Raw genomic sequence first — 14,414 nt, 5'->3', positions numbered from 1 at the left:
CTTTTTTTTATATACATTTTGGTGTGTCAAAAAATAACCAACTGGTTTCGCGGTCATTATTAAAAATTCCTTATTAAAAATGTTTGATAACGAACATACGCGAATTGACTTAAGAGCTTGGAGTCGATGAGAAAAAAGTTTGGAACCATCTTAAATTTGCCTACAAAAAGCCATGACACGATCTATCCAAGTTGAACGAAGCGTGTCAAAGTCTGCAAAAACAAAAAGTCAATACTTGCAAGAAAATTCTTTATTTTAAATACAAATTTTTTTTAAACGAATTGGAGTTGTGTCGAAAAGAGCTCATTTGTAGCTCTGATACCGCCCCTCGACACCGCACGATTATTCCGATTCGTCACTAACTTAGGTTTTTTAAGTTTTATTTTGACTTTCAAAGTGATCATCGTATTTCTTGTTCATCAATGATATCTGTGTTCGTGCTGCTCTTTGTTGAGAACATTTGTCTCGTGAAATTCATTTTCTTAACTTGTTGATTTTCGCCTTTTGTGTTTTGAACGGCGATCTGTTTTTAGACTCTTTAACTTTTTTTCTGAATTTCGACTTTTATTCTTCAAAGCTGTCTGCTTCCCGTTATGGTTTCGATGAATGTTTCGGACGTTATTAATTTTTTGGTTGACTTCACTTTGATCACCATCTTGAGCTTGAGTGTCATTGTTTGGCTTATCACTTTCATCTTGATCTTTTGCTTTGCATTGATAGCTTGAATTTGAAAGACCAGTTGTTATAAAACTACCGGAAAATTTCAGTTCAATTTCATTTACACCTGTAAGATCGAGACCAGGGTTTCGGTTTTCTGGTATGACGAACAACCACGTTGTAAACACAGTGGGTGCTCTAAAAACCCCTTGAAAGCTTTCGTGGACATTACCAGAATCAATAAATGTAACCTAAAACAAATGTCAATTTCTTTCCTCAGTATGAAAGCGAATATATATTTCGTTCCCCTATTTCTTTCCAATATTCCCGTTTATTCTTTATTATTTCTATTATTTTTATTATTTTTATTATTTTTATTATTTTTATTATTTTTATTATTTTTATTATTTTTATTATTTTTATTATTTTTTTTATTTTTATTATTTTTATTATTTTTATTATTTTTATTATTTTTATTATTTTTATTATTTTTATTATTATTATTATTTTTATTATTTTTATTATTATTATTATTTTTATTATTTTTATTTATATATATTTATTATTTTATTTATATTTATTATTTTTATTATCCCGTTTTATTCTTTTGGGCGAAAGTTTGCCTTTTTTTCTTTAAACTTAAAAAGTTTTGGAATAAAAATAAAAAGAATCAGCAAAAAGTTAGTCAGTTGTTGAACTCAATGCAGTAAAAACGAGCAACTTTTGTTTTTACTTTGTTGTTTTTTACTCCTGTAAATAAGAGTAAAAAATAGCAAAGTATGATTTAGTAAAACATTTGAAACAGACATCTTTAGTGCAGTTCTTGTTATTTTGTTATTTTTAAATTATTTGTAATTATATTACATATACATATACGTTAATGAAAATGCATTAACGTAAATTAAATGTTTGCTACAATTTTACAACAAAAAAGAAATTGAAAGAAATTTAATGAAACTTAATAACCTGATCTTGTTTTTCATTTGATAAATCTTGAACTTCTTTTAAAATAATTTGCACATCTTCTTTCAAACTTTTTATTTCCTCACTTTGTGTTTTTATCATATCTTTCATTTCTTTAATTACTTCCAATTGAGAATCCCTTTTTCTCCTGGTGTTATATCGTGTAAATTTTTCCGATCTCTTCCCAGTTACAGCATTCTTTGAATAATAGGAGATCGTTCGAATCCACTTATCACCGATGAACTTGTAGCATCGACCATTGTATCGATCTTCAGAGACACCTGTTGACTCGGCATAGGTTTCAACAATCCCGTTCAATGTCTTCGCTCCTTTAAAGATGACTTTTACTTCATCAATCCGAACACGTTCACGTCCTAAGAAATACGACGAGTCGATGTCAACTGTAAAGGAAAACTGACGATCTTTTTTGAGATTCTGAATTGTATCGTTAGTGCAGTTCATCAGTATTTCGTTAACAAATTTGTGGTCCGCAGAGTAGCTCACACCGGATTCCTGCAAACATTTCTTTACTTGATTATACATTTCTTCTTTTGTGCTGAAATTTATTGATTTATTTATATCTATAAAATTTCTATTAAAGAGTTTTATATTACTTAAACATATGATTTTATAATCCAAATACCTGTTTTGTTCTTCTTTTAGACTTTTAAAAGAGTCGTTGAACCTTTCTTCAAATGTTGTCGTCATGATTGCATTATTTTATTCTGACTCAAAAAGCTTTAATCTATCTTCAAAGACCTTTGGGTCAATAATAGTTGTATTCAAATGACTTAAACAACTGCAGTACTTTTGTTCTTTTATAGTGATTGTAAGATCAGTGAAGGTTTGTGGAGGTGGGTACAACTGACGAAGGTTTTGATTAGATTGATATAGAAGCTTGCTTTGAATGAAAAGAATCTTTTCCAGATCATCTGATGGATTAACAACAAGGTCTTCTTGACATTTTTCCAGATGGAAGTAGTAATAAGCGTTGCAATATTCTTCGTTCAGGCGAATAAACTCGAGTTTGATAGCAAGTTTTTCCCATTCTACATCTAAGTACGCTGCTGAAAGACTCTTTGATGCCAAATCATGTAATATCGATTCGGTCTCGTTATTAACTACAGACTCTAACTCATCTTCTGTTTTTATAATTTCTTCTTCTATAAACACACTCTCCTCAAAATACAAACCCCATGCATGTCTTGATGCAGAAAAGCTTGTTTCAAGAGCGGCTTGATCGATGGAAGCCTGTGCTTTCGTTTCTCCAGTTGTAATGAGCTTTAAGAGTGCAGTTCTGTAGCTTGTTGCTTCTGGCACATCATTTGATAGAGTTGAATCAATCATTCCAACAGTATGTTCTTTTGCTATTGTCCATTTAAAAACATCCTCAGCACTTAACTTCTTAGATTGCTCTATTGCTTCAGTCGCCGTTTTATCTTTGAATTGTTCCACAGCTTCTTGCGCTGTTGCCACGTCTTGAAGAGGATTGCCAGGATCGAAACCTATTCTAACTTTTCGCTCTGCTTTAATGAAAGATATTGTGCTTTCAACCATATCAGCGGTACTTTTAAAGAATGAAGTGCTGGACTCGACAAATTTTTTAATTTTGGCTAATTCTTTCGCACTCTTTTCATCTAAAAAATTGTCCTTTTGATTCCACCAATCCTTAAAAACTTTTTTTTGTCGTTTGAAAAACTCGGTTAACTTTGTAGTCTTTGTTTTCCAAGCTTCTTTCACCTTTTTGAATATTGTTCCTAAAAGTTGTCGGTTTTGTATTAAGTTTTTGATGGTTTTCATAACTTTCATTAGTTTCGGAATAATTGTTGCCAACTTGCCAGCGTTTCGTGCAGTCTTTAATGCTTTCGCTGGGTTAAAGCCTCCAGTAAAGATTCCAAGGACACAATTAACTGCCTCTGCAGCTGCTTCTGCGACTGCTAACGTAGTTGCAAGAACGACACCATTTTTAAAGTTTATAGTTTCATCTTCAACTTCTTTTGAGAACTTTGAAAACTCATTTGTCAAGTAGTCGATAAACTTTTGACTGCTATTTATCTGCTTATCAATATCGTGTTGCTTTCTCAGTTCTATGTCTCCAAGCGACTCTGATTTCTGTTTAGATGCTTTGAGAATGGCTATTTTTGCATCTCCAACTGATTGAAGTGTTTTCTTTAGGCTATCTCCTACCTTAGTTTTAATTTCTTCCAAACTAGCTAATGATTGCAAATGGTTTGATTTATCTCTGATATCTCGACCAGCTTGTGCTAAGATTTGGATGTTCTGACTCAAAACTTGCAATGATAAAAAGGGTACTCTTGTGACATTCGTATTTTGATTATCGCGCCACATGATGTATTCCTCTAAGTAATTGAATGCGGCGAGAGTACGGGAAATCTCTAATGACGAATATAACTCTTTACTGAAACTTTGTGATTGGTGAATAACATCATACCATGTTGAAAGTCTCTGGTCACTTTTAATCAAACTGTTTGGTGAAATTTTATTTTGTGAACCAATGTTCATAATTAAACATGTAGCAGCAGCTCTCATAAAGATTGGATCTGCATCATGTTTATTTTTCATACTAATGAACTGTATTTGAAAAACGTCTTTATAACTATAAAACGTGCTTTCGATTGTTTGGTTTTTAAGTCCAACAAGACTTTCATTTGTTGTTCCGACATTGACGTAGTTTATAACAAGTTTTCTGGTTTCAAGCTTTAAGCCTTGAACTGATGGTTCCTCGTCAACATCAAAGTTGTATGCATACACTCGAATTATCTTTATTGAGCTGTATGTTGGCTGATTTCTAGCATCTTTCAAAATTTGTGTGAGCCTTAAGTGAAAACCACGGATGATCAGAATTTCATCATCATTCTCTTTGTATTCATTTATATAAGCATATTTCATGAGTTTTTTCCCATATTTACATGACGTAAACTGCGACTTGTCTAAATTCTCATTCTTCAAATTAATGAAAGGAATTGAGCTAGAATCAGAATCAAAAAAATGATTAGTTAATGGATATTGTAATCCTGTGTCATAAACAGAAGGTAAAATTTCAATTACATTTTTTGAATATCCATGAATAAAAAATGAAGAGTGAACTGTGACTCCGGAAAAGTCTTCAATATCAAAAATTTTATTTGGTGGTGGCGGTATAAATAGGATCACATCGTCAAACTCAATGTTTTTAAAAACGCTTGTTTGTTTAACTTCTTGCTCCGTGATTTCGTCACGTCTAACATTTTTATTATTTAGGTTCTTAATTTTGATTAAAAGTGCATTAATTTTCTTTGGGAACTTGAGCTTTCCAAAAACCTTTATAGCGCTTCGTGATGCATCCTCGAATTCAAAATCTAATCTATTTAAACCTCTCGGGTTTGATAAACATAAATCGCTATCGAACGCACAATACAACTTTACTTCTGTATTTTTAACAAAAATATTGAATTCTCGTAAAAATTGTAATTCGGCCAACTGAATTTCTATGTTCGAAGCCTGTGAACGTATGGATAATATTCGCAAATTCGGAAAAAGTTGTAAAATAGGGCCCTCTTTCGTTCCGAGTTGCCGTAATTCTTTCCCATCGATCTTTAATCGTGTTACGTACTTTAAGTCGTCATTTTTTTCGTTTTCGAAGCATACAATCATTCCAGTTTCACTGCAATTACTTGTTAATTTGGATGCAACAAAATCATTTACAACAGCTTCAATTACCTCAAATGCCTTCTTTTTGTTACCAGAATAGTTTTCATCTTCTTTATTTTCTATGAAATCTTGAACTTCAAAAGGTAAATCTTTGGTATTTACTATTTCAATCTTCTCATTATCAGTATTATCTTCGTTATTATCAGTATTTGTGCTGTCGTAAACCATTGCTTTTTTTACAATCGAAAACGCTTTAAGCGCCTGGAACGTTTCGCATGTAAGACTTAATTGGGACCAAATTGTATTTGAGACATTGTGTTTGTAATGAGACGTTTTACAAACACATTTTGACTCTCTGCATGCCTTGAGGATTTCATTCTGGATTTCGGCTTTTGAAGCTATTCTTTCACAAAAAGAAAATGATGAAAATATTACAAAACAATACAAAATGCGAAGCAGTAAAACCATCTTCCTCTGCAGTTTTTTTCTGTTAGTTTTTTTGTTTTTGTTTTCAACGGGCCAACTGAAAATTTTCTGCTTCATGTATTTCAAACTATAAACAGAGCCAAAAACAAAGCGATAAATGTTAGATTTTCGTTTTTTCCGTGGTCACACTTTCCTATGAGGCAAAGTTTTATCCAATGACTACCCTACTTTAAACATCGTTTAATCAACTAAGACGTCGCACTTCATTAGTTAGAAACTCTCTTAACTTCTTGAAAAATGTCTGCACATTTCTTTCATGATAAGTTCTAAACAATTGACATCTTGAAAAGTAAAACTAGATATAATGCGTTGTACACTTGATACCATTGAGTACATGTTGATATCGTATCATTTCCTCCCATAGGACTAAAAGTATTTAGGTCTAATCAATGTAAAAGAGCGTCAATAGAGATATTTGAAATCAAAAATAGGATTGGCCTGTGCGAACTGAACAGAAAGTAGGAGAGCAGGACGCTGCTATGCAATTTTTACCACGTGATAAAATCATATTATCTCCTGTTCAAGTTTGGGGTGATTTAACAGATTGTGAAAGCGTTAGATAAAGAGGGTGATTGTTTTCAGTATACTTGCAAAGCATTTCCAGGATGATGCATTGAGAAGTTAAAATTGGGGGTTTTTGATGGACCCTAAATTAAACTCCCACAAACACATCTCTAATCTTTTGAACCAATCAACGCCATTTAAATTTAAAATCTAAATTTCTTTGATTTTTGATGAGAAAATGGAGTAAAACTTAAGCTTAACTTGGCATCATTTTTTTCTACAGGAATTAGAGATGTTAGTTTCTATCCATCAATAAACGATATTGTGTTAGCAGCACGGTCTTTATATAAAGTGGCTGTAAAAAAAATTCTGGGTTACCAAACCAATTAGTTTTTAACCCGTGTTGGTAGTGTGGTTGCCAATTATCATCAAAAAAAGGATATTCTATAGAATGAAAACCAGAACTAATTGTAAAAAATACATTTTTGGATTCAGCGTTCTCGAATTCCCAAGAGAATTTCCTAGAAACAGTTCTTATATTATTTGCTCAAAGAAAAAAAATATTTTTTTTGTTTCTACTATGGTCACAGTTTTGTGAAAGGATTTTTCTTGGCACGAAGATAAAAAATTATTTTTGTGAGCCTGTATAATCATAAATATAATCGTAAATAATGAAAATGCAATCAAAAAAGATTTAAATGATTTTTTAAAAAAATTTTTTGTAAGCATTTTCTGTATAATAATTACAAAAAGATAATCGTTATTTTGCTTTTGAACTAAGTTTCTTTAAATATAATCATAACCCATTCTGTTAAATCTTTATGGCGCCCCAGTGCAAGAATCGAGTTCTGAAAACCTTTTTAGAGTGGAAACATTTAAAAAAAAATTTTTTATAAACGTAATAAAATTCTTTTAGCTTTTGAGTTAGCAAAGTATTTGACAGAGCTCTAGCACAAAAAGTCAAAGTTAATTTTGAGAATATAATTATGATTAAAACGACCGTGATATAAAATGCTACAACTGAATAGCATTTGGATCAAAAGGCTCCAGCATCAAGAGATTTTTTAATGCGGCTAGGAAAATCGTTTTAATGTCTCAAACGTGGAAGCGAGCATTCCAAGTCGTCATATTTTAGTCTTTTTAATTGACAATTAAATTCAGTGTTGCCAACATTTTTTACATGTGAAATGCCAAAAGCGTGAATGTAAAATGCTTATAATGCCCTTTTTCATATCGCGGCTGTTTCAAAATGATTCCGTCACTTTATTTTGAACAAATTTCATCAATGAAATCAACTAGTTAATCTTCGGATCGGAAGTCAAAAGGTGTTTTTTATTATCCTTAAAAATTCTTGAGGGGCAAAAATTAATTTCAACTTTTTTTCCAAAATAAATACTTTTTTAAGAACTTAAATTTTTCTGTGTCAAAATGCCAAAATAAAGGTAAAAGGCCATAAAGTACCATTGGATAAAAAAAAAATGCCAATTTTCCAAATATTAGCAACCTATAATGCCATGTGGTTTGATTGAGGAGAGCAGACACATAAATATTTGATTCTAAGGCATTTAATTGCCAGTTAATTTGTTTGAGTTGTATCATTTACAATCTGAAAAGGGATATTTTCTCTTTAAAAAACGTGTAACCAAACATTATCATTGTTATTTGTTTTATTTGAAATAAGTTTTCGGTTAAGATCACTACTCTTCAAAAAACGATTCTGACGGTTCGGTTAAATTAAAAGATAAATTTTGGCCAGAGATTTTCTTACGGCTAAAAATTGCATTCTAACCGCTGCTTGAAATTGTCGGTTGTCCTACGGTTACTCTATTTTAACCTGAAACGCCGCGCTGGTGAAAAATTAAATTTTTAATAAGGTTTGCTTCGACCATAAATTATTCGACCTATCCTGGAACGGAATTAAATATTCTGACAAAGAGTTATTTTCTATTTTTATTATGTTGTAGACGATTAGATCGTCGAATTTATGCTGTAAATGGTTCGACCCTTTACAAGTTCTACTTTTTTTTCTACTTAACATAATTTCTAATGTGGCACAGGACGCCATATAATAAAAACCAAATACAGTAATAAAAACTAAGTTTGAGACTAAGTTTTTACATTCTAATAAAGGGAAATCGAGACTTTTGCTTTACTCGTCAAATTAATCTGAAATGAGCAATAAAGTTGTACGATTTTTTCTTCTAAAATAAGAAACAGCAAATGTCTCAGACATGAAATTATGTCAAAATATGTGGATAGAAAATATTTCTGACATAATTTATGTCGGCAGAAAATGTCTCAGAGATAAAGTTATGTCAAAATATGTAGACAGAGAAATGTTTCTGACATAATTTATGTCGACAGCAAATGTCTCAGACTTGAAATTATGTCAAAATATGTGGACAGAAAATTGTTTCTGACATAATTTATGTCAGCAGAAAATGTCTCAGACATAAAATTATGTCAAAGTTAGTAGGCAGAAAAATGTTTCTGACATAATTTATGTCGGCAGAAAATGTCTCAGACATAAAATTATGTCAAAGTTAGTAGGCAGAAAAATATTTCGGACATATTTTATGTCGGCAGAAAATGTTTTAGACATAAAATTATGTCAAAGTAAGTGGACAGAAAAATGTTTCTGACATATTTTATGTCGGCAGATAATATCTCAGACATAAAATTATGTCAAAGTTGGTAGGCAGAAAATTATTTCGGACATATTTTATGTCGGCAGAAAATTTGTCTTAGACAGATAACAACTCTGTCTTGGACAGATAACAACTCTGGCTAAATCACTTCTTTTTGAAACTTTAAATGTAGCCAGAGTCGTTATCTGTAAAATATGTCTTAGTCATTTTCTGCCGACTTTAATTTTGTCCGAAATATATTTTCTATCCACCTATTTTGACATAACTTTGTCTGAATTATTTTCTGCGTACATAAAATGTGTCCGAAATATATTTTCTGTCCACATTTTTGACATAATTTTATGTCTGAGACATAAAATTATGTCAAAATATCAGAAAAAATTTTGGAACCATCTCAATCAATAGACTTTCCCCATAAAAAGCAACGACAAGATCTACACAAGTTGAACAAAGCGCATCAAAGTCTGCAAAGAATGAATTCTAAAATTATTTTTGAATGAATGAATGAAAAATGAAGAGCAAAATCTTGCAAGAAAAAATTTTATTTAAACGTCATTATGTTTTAAACGATTCTGAGTTGTGTCAATAATAGTTCATTTGTAGCTCTGATGCCGCCCCTAAATTACTCCGAATCGTTGCCTACTAAAGTTTTTTTAACATTTTTTGGACTTACAAACTAATTATCGTGCTTCATGTTCATCAGTGATGTCTGTGCTCATGCTGGTACTTGTTGAGAACGTTTGACTTGTGTGAAATTCATTTTGTTTACTTGTTGATTTTTGCCGTTTGAGTTTTGAACTGTGACCTGTTGTTAAACACGTTAATTTATTTCTCGGTACGTCATAAATTTCTTGGTTGACTTTACTTTGATCACTATTAAGCGTTTGATCGTTAACAAGAGCTTGAGCGTCATTGCTTTGCTGATTAATCTCATCTTGATCTTTAGATTTGCATTGATAAATTGAATTTGAGAGGCCACTTGTTGTAAAACTACTGGAAAATTTCAATTCAATTTCTTCTAAACCTGTAAGATTAAGACCGGGTTTCGGTTTTCTGGTATGACGAACAACCATGTTGTAAACACAGTGGGTGCTCTAAAAACCCCATGAAAGCTTTCGTGGACATTACCAGAATCAATAAATGTAACCTAAAATAAATGCAAATTTCTTTCTTCGGTATGAAAGCGAATATACATTTCGTTTGCGTGTCATCCGTTTGTTATCCATTTGTATCTTATTGTTTCTATAAGCTTCATGATTTTGGAATATCATTTTAAATAAAATAAGTTAGAGAAACAAGAAGCTTGAAAAGGTTTTCACATTCACCTTCAGTACAGTTCTTGTTATTTTGTTATTTTTAAATTTTTTATAATTATATTATTTGTTATTTACGTAAACTAGATTGAACTTTAAACAAAAACTAATAAAAAAATGATAATAATAAAATTAATAACCTGACTTTGTTTTTCTTTTAATAAAATTTGAACTTTTTCGTTCAAACCTTTTAATTTCCTCACTTTGTGTTTTCATCATATCTTTTATTTCCTCAATTTCTTGCAATTGAGTAGTCCGTTTTTTCCTGGTATTATTTCGTGTAACTATTTCCGATCTCTTCCCTGTAATAGCATTCTTCGAGTAATAAGAGATTGTGCGAATCTACTTATTACCTATAAACTTGCAACATTGATCATTGTATCAATCTTCAGAGACACCTGTCGATTCAGCATAAGTTTCAATAATTCCGCTCCTTTAAAGATAACTTTTACTTCATCAATCCGAACACATTCACGTTTAAATAAATACAAAAAATACGAGTCAATGTCAACTTTGTAGGAAAACTGATAATCTTTTTTGAGATTCTCAATTGCACCGTTAGTGCGGTTCATTAGTAACTCGTAGCCAAGTATTTGCTCCTTTTTAGTCAGGTCCGAAGAGTTGCTTAAACAGGGTTTCTAGAGACATTTCATTACTTGATTATACAGGGTGACCGGAAAGTTCTGTCAGTACTTCACAATCAATTTATTTTTAATGTAATACACATAAACTACTGAAATTACAATAACAGATAAACAAGGTAAACACTCTCCGTCAAATAAAACCTTAGCAGATTCTATAAATTTTGTTAAATCACACATAGAAAAGTTTCCTGTAATGGAATCACACTATTGTCGTCGATCAAGCAAAAGGCTGTACCTTGATTCCAAGCTTTCAATTGCAAAGATGTACGAGCCTTACTTGACAGAGTGTGCAAGCCAGAATAAATCTCCAGTATGAACAATATCGTACAGACGAATATTTTCATCGAACTACAACTACTTGTTTTTTTAAACCCAAGAAGGATCAATGTGTGACATGTAACAATCACGACAGTTCCTCTAATGAAGCTAAACTAACATCGTCAACAGAATACCAGCTTCACCAAAAAAGGATAGAAGATGCTCGGTTAGCCAAAGCAACGGACAAAGAGCGATCGCACATTGATCCATCTTTTTTACCTTCGATCTCCAAAGTGTGCTACAAATACCGTCCAGTGACAATTCTCAATTGTACTACTCTCGCAAGATCTGTGGCTACAAGTAACATATGTAGTGTAAGTATACCAAGAACTATTCAAATCGGTCTCCTTTTCGGTCCACTGTCAATAATAATCGATGACGCCATGATTGTATGGCGGCACGAATTGTTTCCATAGGAAATTTTTCCCATTCGCGGATCATCATTCGTTTCATGGAGGCCAAGTTGTGATGTTGTTTAGCATTGACCTTGGACTCCAAAACACCCCACACGCAAAAATCAAGTGGATTCAGGTCGGGAGAGAATGGAGGCCACTCATCCACCATAGAAAAAATTTCCTTTGGAAACAATTCGTGCCGCCATACAATCATGGCGTCATCGATTATCATTGACAGTGGACCGAAAAGGAGACCAATCTGAATAGTTCTTGGTATACTTACACTACATATGTTACTTGATCTGTTACTGCAATTTTAGTAGTTTATGAGTATTACATTAAAAATAAATTGATTGTGAAGTACTGACAGAACTTTCCGGTCACCCTGTACATGTCATCTTTTTTCCTGTAATATGCTTCAGACTATTAAAAGTATTTAAATTTATTTTGTTGAAATTATTTTTTTTTTTAAATTATTGTTCTTTTTCTGCGATATCAAAACACAAAAAAGGAATTTTGTGTTTTACATATATTTACAGTAGCGTGCAAACGTAACCGAATAAGCGCATAACTTAAGATAACTTTTAAATGAAAAGTCCAATTTCTTGCAAATTTTCACTGGAATGTCAAAAAATTGATTACTAGGGATGGCACTTTTACTTATTTTGATGTAAAAAAAAAATTACTTTACATAACTTAGATTAAATTATGAAATATATTTACATTTTAAAGTAATTCATTTTTTAAAAAATAACATTATATTACATATAAAATTACTTACATAAAGTTAATTTTAAAAATGCGTAACTTATTAAAAACTTATTAAAAATGCGTTATTTTTTTATTGCAAGTAAAAGTAGTTTACATAAAAGAGTTATTTACTTTTTGTAAATTACTTTTAAAAGTAAGCCGTGTGAAAGTAATTTACTTTAAAAAGTAATTTAGATTTTTACTTATACAAATAGTTTGTATCGAAATGTAATTTACTTTTTACATGTAAAAGTAAATTATTTTTGAAAGTGATCTTACGTAAATATAAGATTTTAAAAAAGTTATATTTACTTTAAAAAGTAAGAGAATACAGCTACGTAATATGAAATTACTTTTATGCGTAAAAGTAACCAAAAATTAATATAGGCAACTTACACAAAAACTATTTGAAAAAAAAACTAGTTACCATTACAAGTAAATGTAAATCTTTATCATTGAAATACTATACTTTACTTAGTAAGTAAGTAAAAAGTAAGTTATTTTATTTACTTTTATCAAGTAACAAAGTCATTTTATGTTGTTTTAACATACTGATTGGTAAGAAAAACAGCGTATTAAGAAGAATTTCCTGCTTCTGGGTACTTCTGGGTTACAATGTTAGGAATTATTCTGCATATATGCGGACCGTTTTTGTGGCGGGGTTTTGTAAATTGGGGGCAAGTTTAATAAACATGGTGGGTTACTTCCTATCCATGCCAATCCTTGACTACGTCACTTTTCCGACGAAGCGCACTTTTTCGAAAACTTCCATTATATTGCGCTTTTTGATCAAACATTATTTTTTATGGTGATATAACGCATCAGCGTTAATAATCCCTTCCGGCGGCAAAGTAAGATTATGCCGAAACACGAACTCTTTTTAGAGGTGCAAAGAATTGCCGTCCGCCTCCCAAAATAATTTTGCGGGCAGAATGTTTTTGCCTCTGCCTACAGTAGCTTCCGCCTTCCAATTGGCGGCCGCTGCTGGAAACTTTTTTTGGAGGCTGGCACCAACCAAAAGGTGAAAACCACTGGCGGTTGCCGTCAGAAGTTATTTTGTATGCAAAAAGATGAAAAGGTTGCCTTCAGTGGTTTCCACTTCTTAACTGGCGTCGGCCACCGAAGGGAAGGGGGGTGGGTGGGGGTGGGCGCAAATTTTTGCTTCCTGTCGCCAGAAAAAATGGAAGAAAGTTCAACGTTTGTTATTACATTATTAAGCAATTTAAAGGTTAATTAGTGCAAAATACATTTTTTCAAAAAGTATATTTTTATGCGGAGAGAGAAAACCTCATAATGACAGTAAGCAATTCTGTCGCAAAAAATATATTCTATTTAGGAAATAAAATATTCCGTCTTTGTGAAAACTTTAGTTATTGAAAAAATTCAATTAAAGCCGTTAATCAACTCTAACGTCCCTAAACATATTTCATAATTCGTTTGACGCATTATCAAATATGTTTAGTGTGGGACATGGACCTTTCAAAAAGTTTTGCAAAAATTATAAATCAAGTATAAATTATTTGATTAAAAACGATTTCCGTCAGGGGCATCGGAGGCCGATAGACTTTCTAGTAAAGGTTTATGCACCCAAATAATTTTCATTTTGGTCATCGTGGTTGTTGTTATCTATCACAATTAATAACAACAACCACTTTAACGCTATTAACAAGAACCAAGCTGAATATTAATTCGAAATTTAGAAAATTATTGTAAAATGCAGACCAATTTAGTCTAATTGTATGAAAAGTCTAAATCAAAAACAAAAAACTAGTCAGTGTTTTAAAACAAATTACAACTAAAATTTTGACACTTTTAAAGCAAATTAAAAGCCAAATAAGATTTGATTGCTTTTGATTAAGAATATAATAAAATGTACAATTATATAAACGAAATCAATCGCTGAAGCAAGAAAAAGCAGCAATTAACCATATCGTTAAGTCCCATTTGAAACATATTTTATAAACCCGTAGTATTATGGCCAAATAAATCTTCAAAAAATATCCCTTATTAGGTACAACTTTAAAAAAATGCTCCTTATAATAAAAAAACAGCCCCATAAATCGCTGGGGTGTTGGGGAGCCTAGC

The 14,414-nt window shown here is 31.6% G+C and overlaps 3 protein-coding genes across 5 annotated transcripts; all 3 read right to left on the bottom strand.

The window, feature by feature from the left end:
• Positions 1-235: 235 nt before the first annotated feature.
• LOC149890588 (uncharacterized) lies at positions 236-4,435 on the bottom strand. 2 transcript variants are annotated; one of them, XM_090082628.1, is made up of 3 exons: positions 2,264-4,435; positions 1,624-2,176; positions 236-908 (listed from the first exon to the last, which is right to left on the bottom strand). In XM_090082628.1, exons 1-3 carry the CDS (start codon positions 2,326-2,328, stop codon positions 483-485), a joined length of 1,044 nt encoding a protein of 347 aa, XP_089938754.1. In that variant the 5' UTR covers positions 2,329-4,435; the 3' UTR covers positions 236-482. The 2 variants fall into 2 exon arrangements, with proteins under 2 accessions (XP_089938754.1, XP_089938755.1); XM_090082629.1 differs by having other exon boundaries at positions 1,624-2,133; positions 2,264-2,370.
• Positions 2,264-5,832, bottom strand: LOC149890587 (uncharacterized). Of its 2 annotated transcripts, XM_090082627.1 has the most exons (2): positions 4,690-5,764; positions 2,264-4,609 (listed from the first exon to the last, which is right to left on the bottom strand). In XM_090082627.1, exons 1-2 carry the CDS (start codon positions 4,704-4,706, stop codon positions 2,341-2,343), a joined length of 2,286 nt encoding a protein of 761 aa, XP_089938753.1. In that variant the 5' UTR covers positions 4,707-5,764; the 3' UTR covers positions 2,264-2,340. The 2 variants fall into 2 exon arrangements, with proteins under 2 accessions (XP_089938753.1, XP_089938752.1); XM_090082626.1 differs by having other exon boundaries at positions 2,264-5,832.
• Positions 5,833-9,496: 3,664 nt separating this feature from the next.
• On the bottom strand, positions 9,497-10,440 carry LOC149890586 (uncharacterized). The gene is made up of 2 exons (XM_090083193.1): positions 10,363-10,440; positions 9,497-10,056 (listed from the first exon to the last, which is right to left on the bottom strand). The coding sequence occupies exon 2, from the start codon at positions 9,980-9,982 to the stop codon at positions 9,590-9,592; it is 393 nt and encodes a 130-aa protein (XP_089939319.1). The 5' UTR covers positions 9,983-10,056; positions 10,363-10,440; the 3' UTR covers positions 9,497-9,589.
• Between the last annotated feature and the right edge of the window lie 3,974 nt (positions 10,441-14,414).

The sequence above is a fragment of the Hydra viridissima genome, unplaced genomic scaffold (genome assembly GCF_058129835.1).
Source record: "Hydra viridissima isolate aposymbiotic clone 2 unplaced genomic scaffold, HvirCarnegie_v1 scaffold_3, whole genome shotgun sequence".
Lineage (NCBI taxonomy): Eukaryota > Metazoa > Cnidaria > Hydrozoa > Anthoathecata > Hydridae > Hydra > Hydra viridissima.
Note: the sequence above shows the minus strand (reverse complement) of the source record. Positions and strands in the feature narration are given on the sequence as shown.

Bases quoted from the DNA above. Each gene is read 5' to 3' on its own strand.
- LOC149890587 (XM_090082626.1), bottom strand. From the start codon at position 5,814: ATGAAGCAGAAAATTTTCAGTTGGCCCGTTGAAAACAAAAACAAAAAA.
- LOC149890588 (XM_090082628.1), bottom strand. From the start codon at position 2,328: ATGACGACAACATTTGAAGAAAGGTTCAACGACTCTTTTAAAAGTCTA. The intron at 2,177-2,263 runs GTATTTGGATTA...AATAAATTTCAG, and splicing joins CTAAAAGAAGAACAAAACAG to CACAAAAGAAGAAATGTATA. The intron at 909-1,623 runs GTTATTAAGTTT...CATTTGTTTTAG, and splicing joins CAAATGAAAAACAAGATCAG to GTTACATTTATTGATTCTGG.
- LOC149890586 (XM_090083193.1), bottom strand. From the start codon at position 9,982: ATGGTTGTTCGTCATACCAGAAAACCGAAACCCGGTCTTAATCTTACA.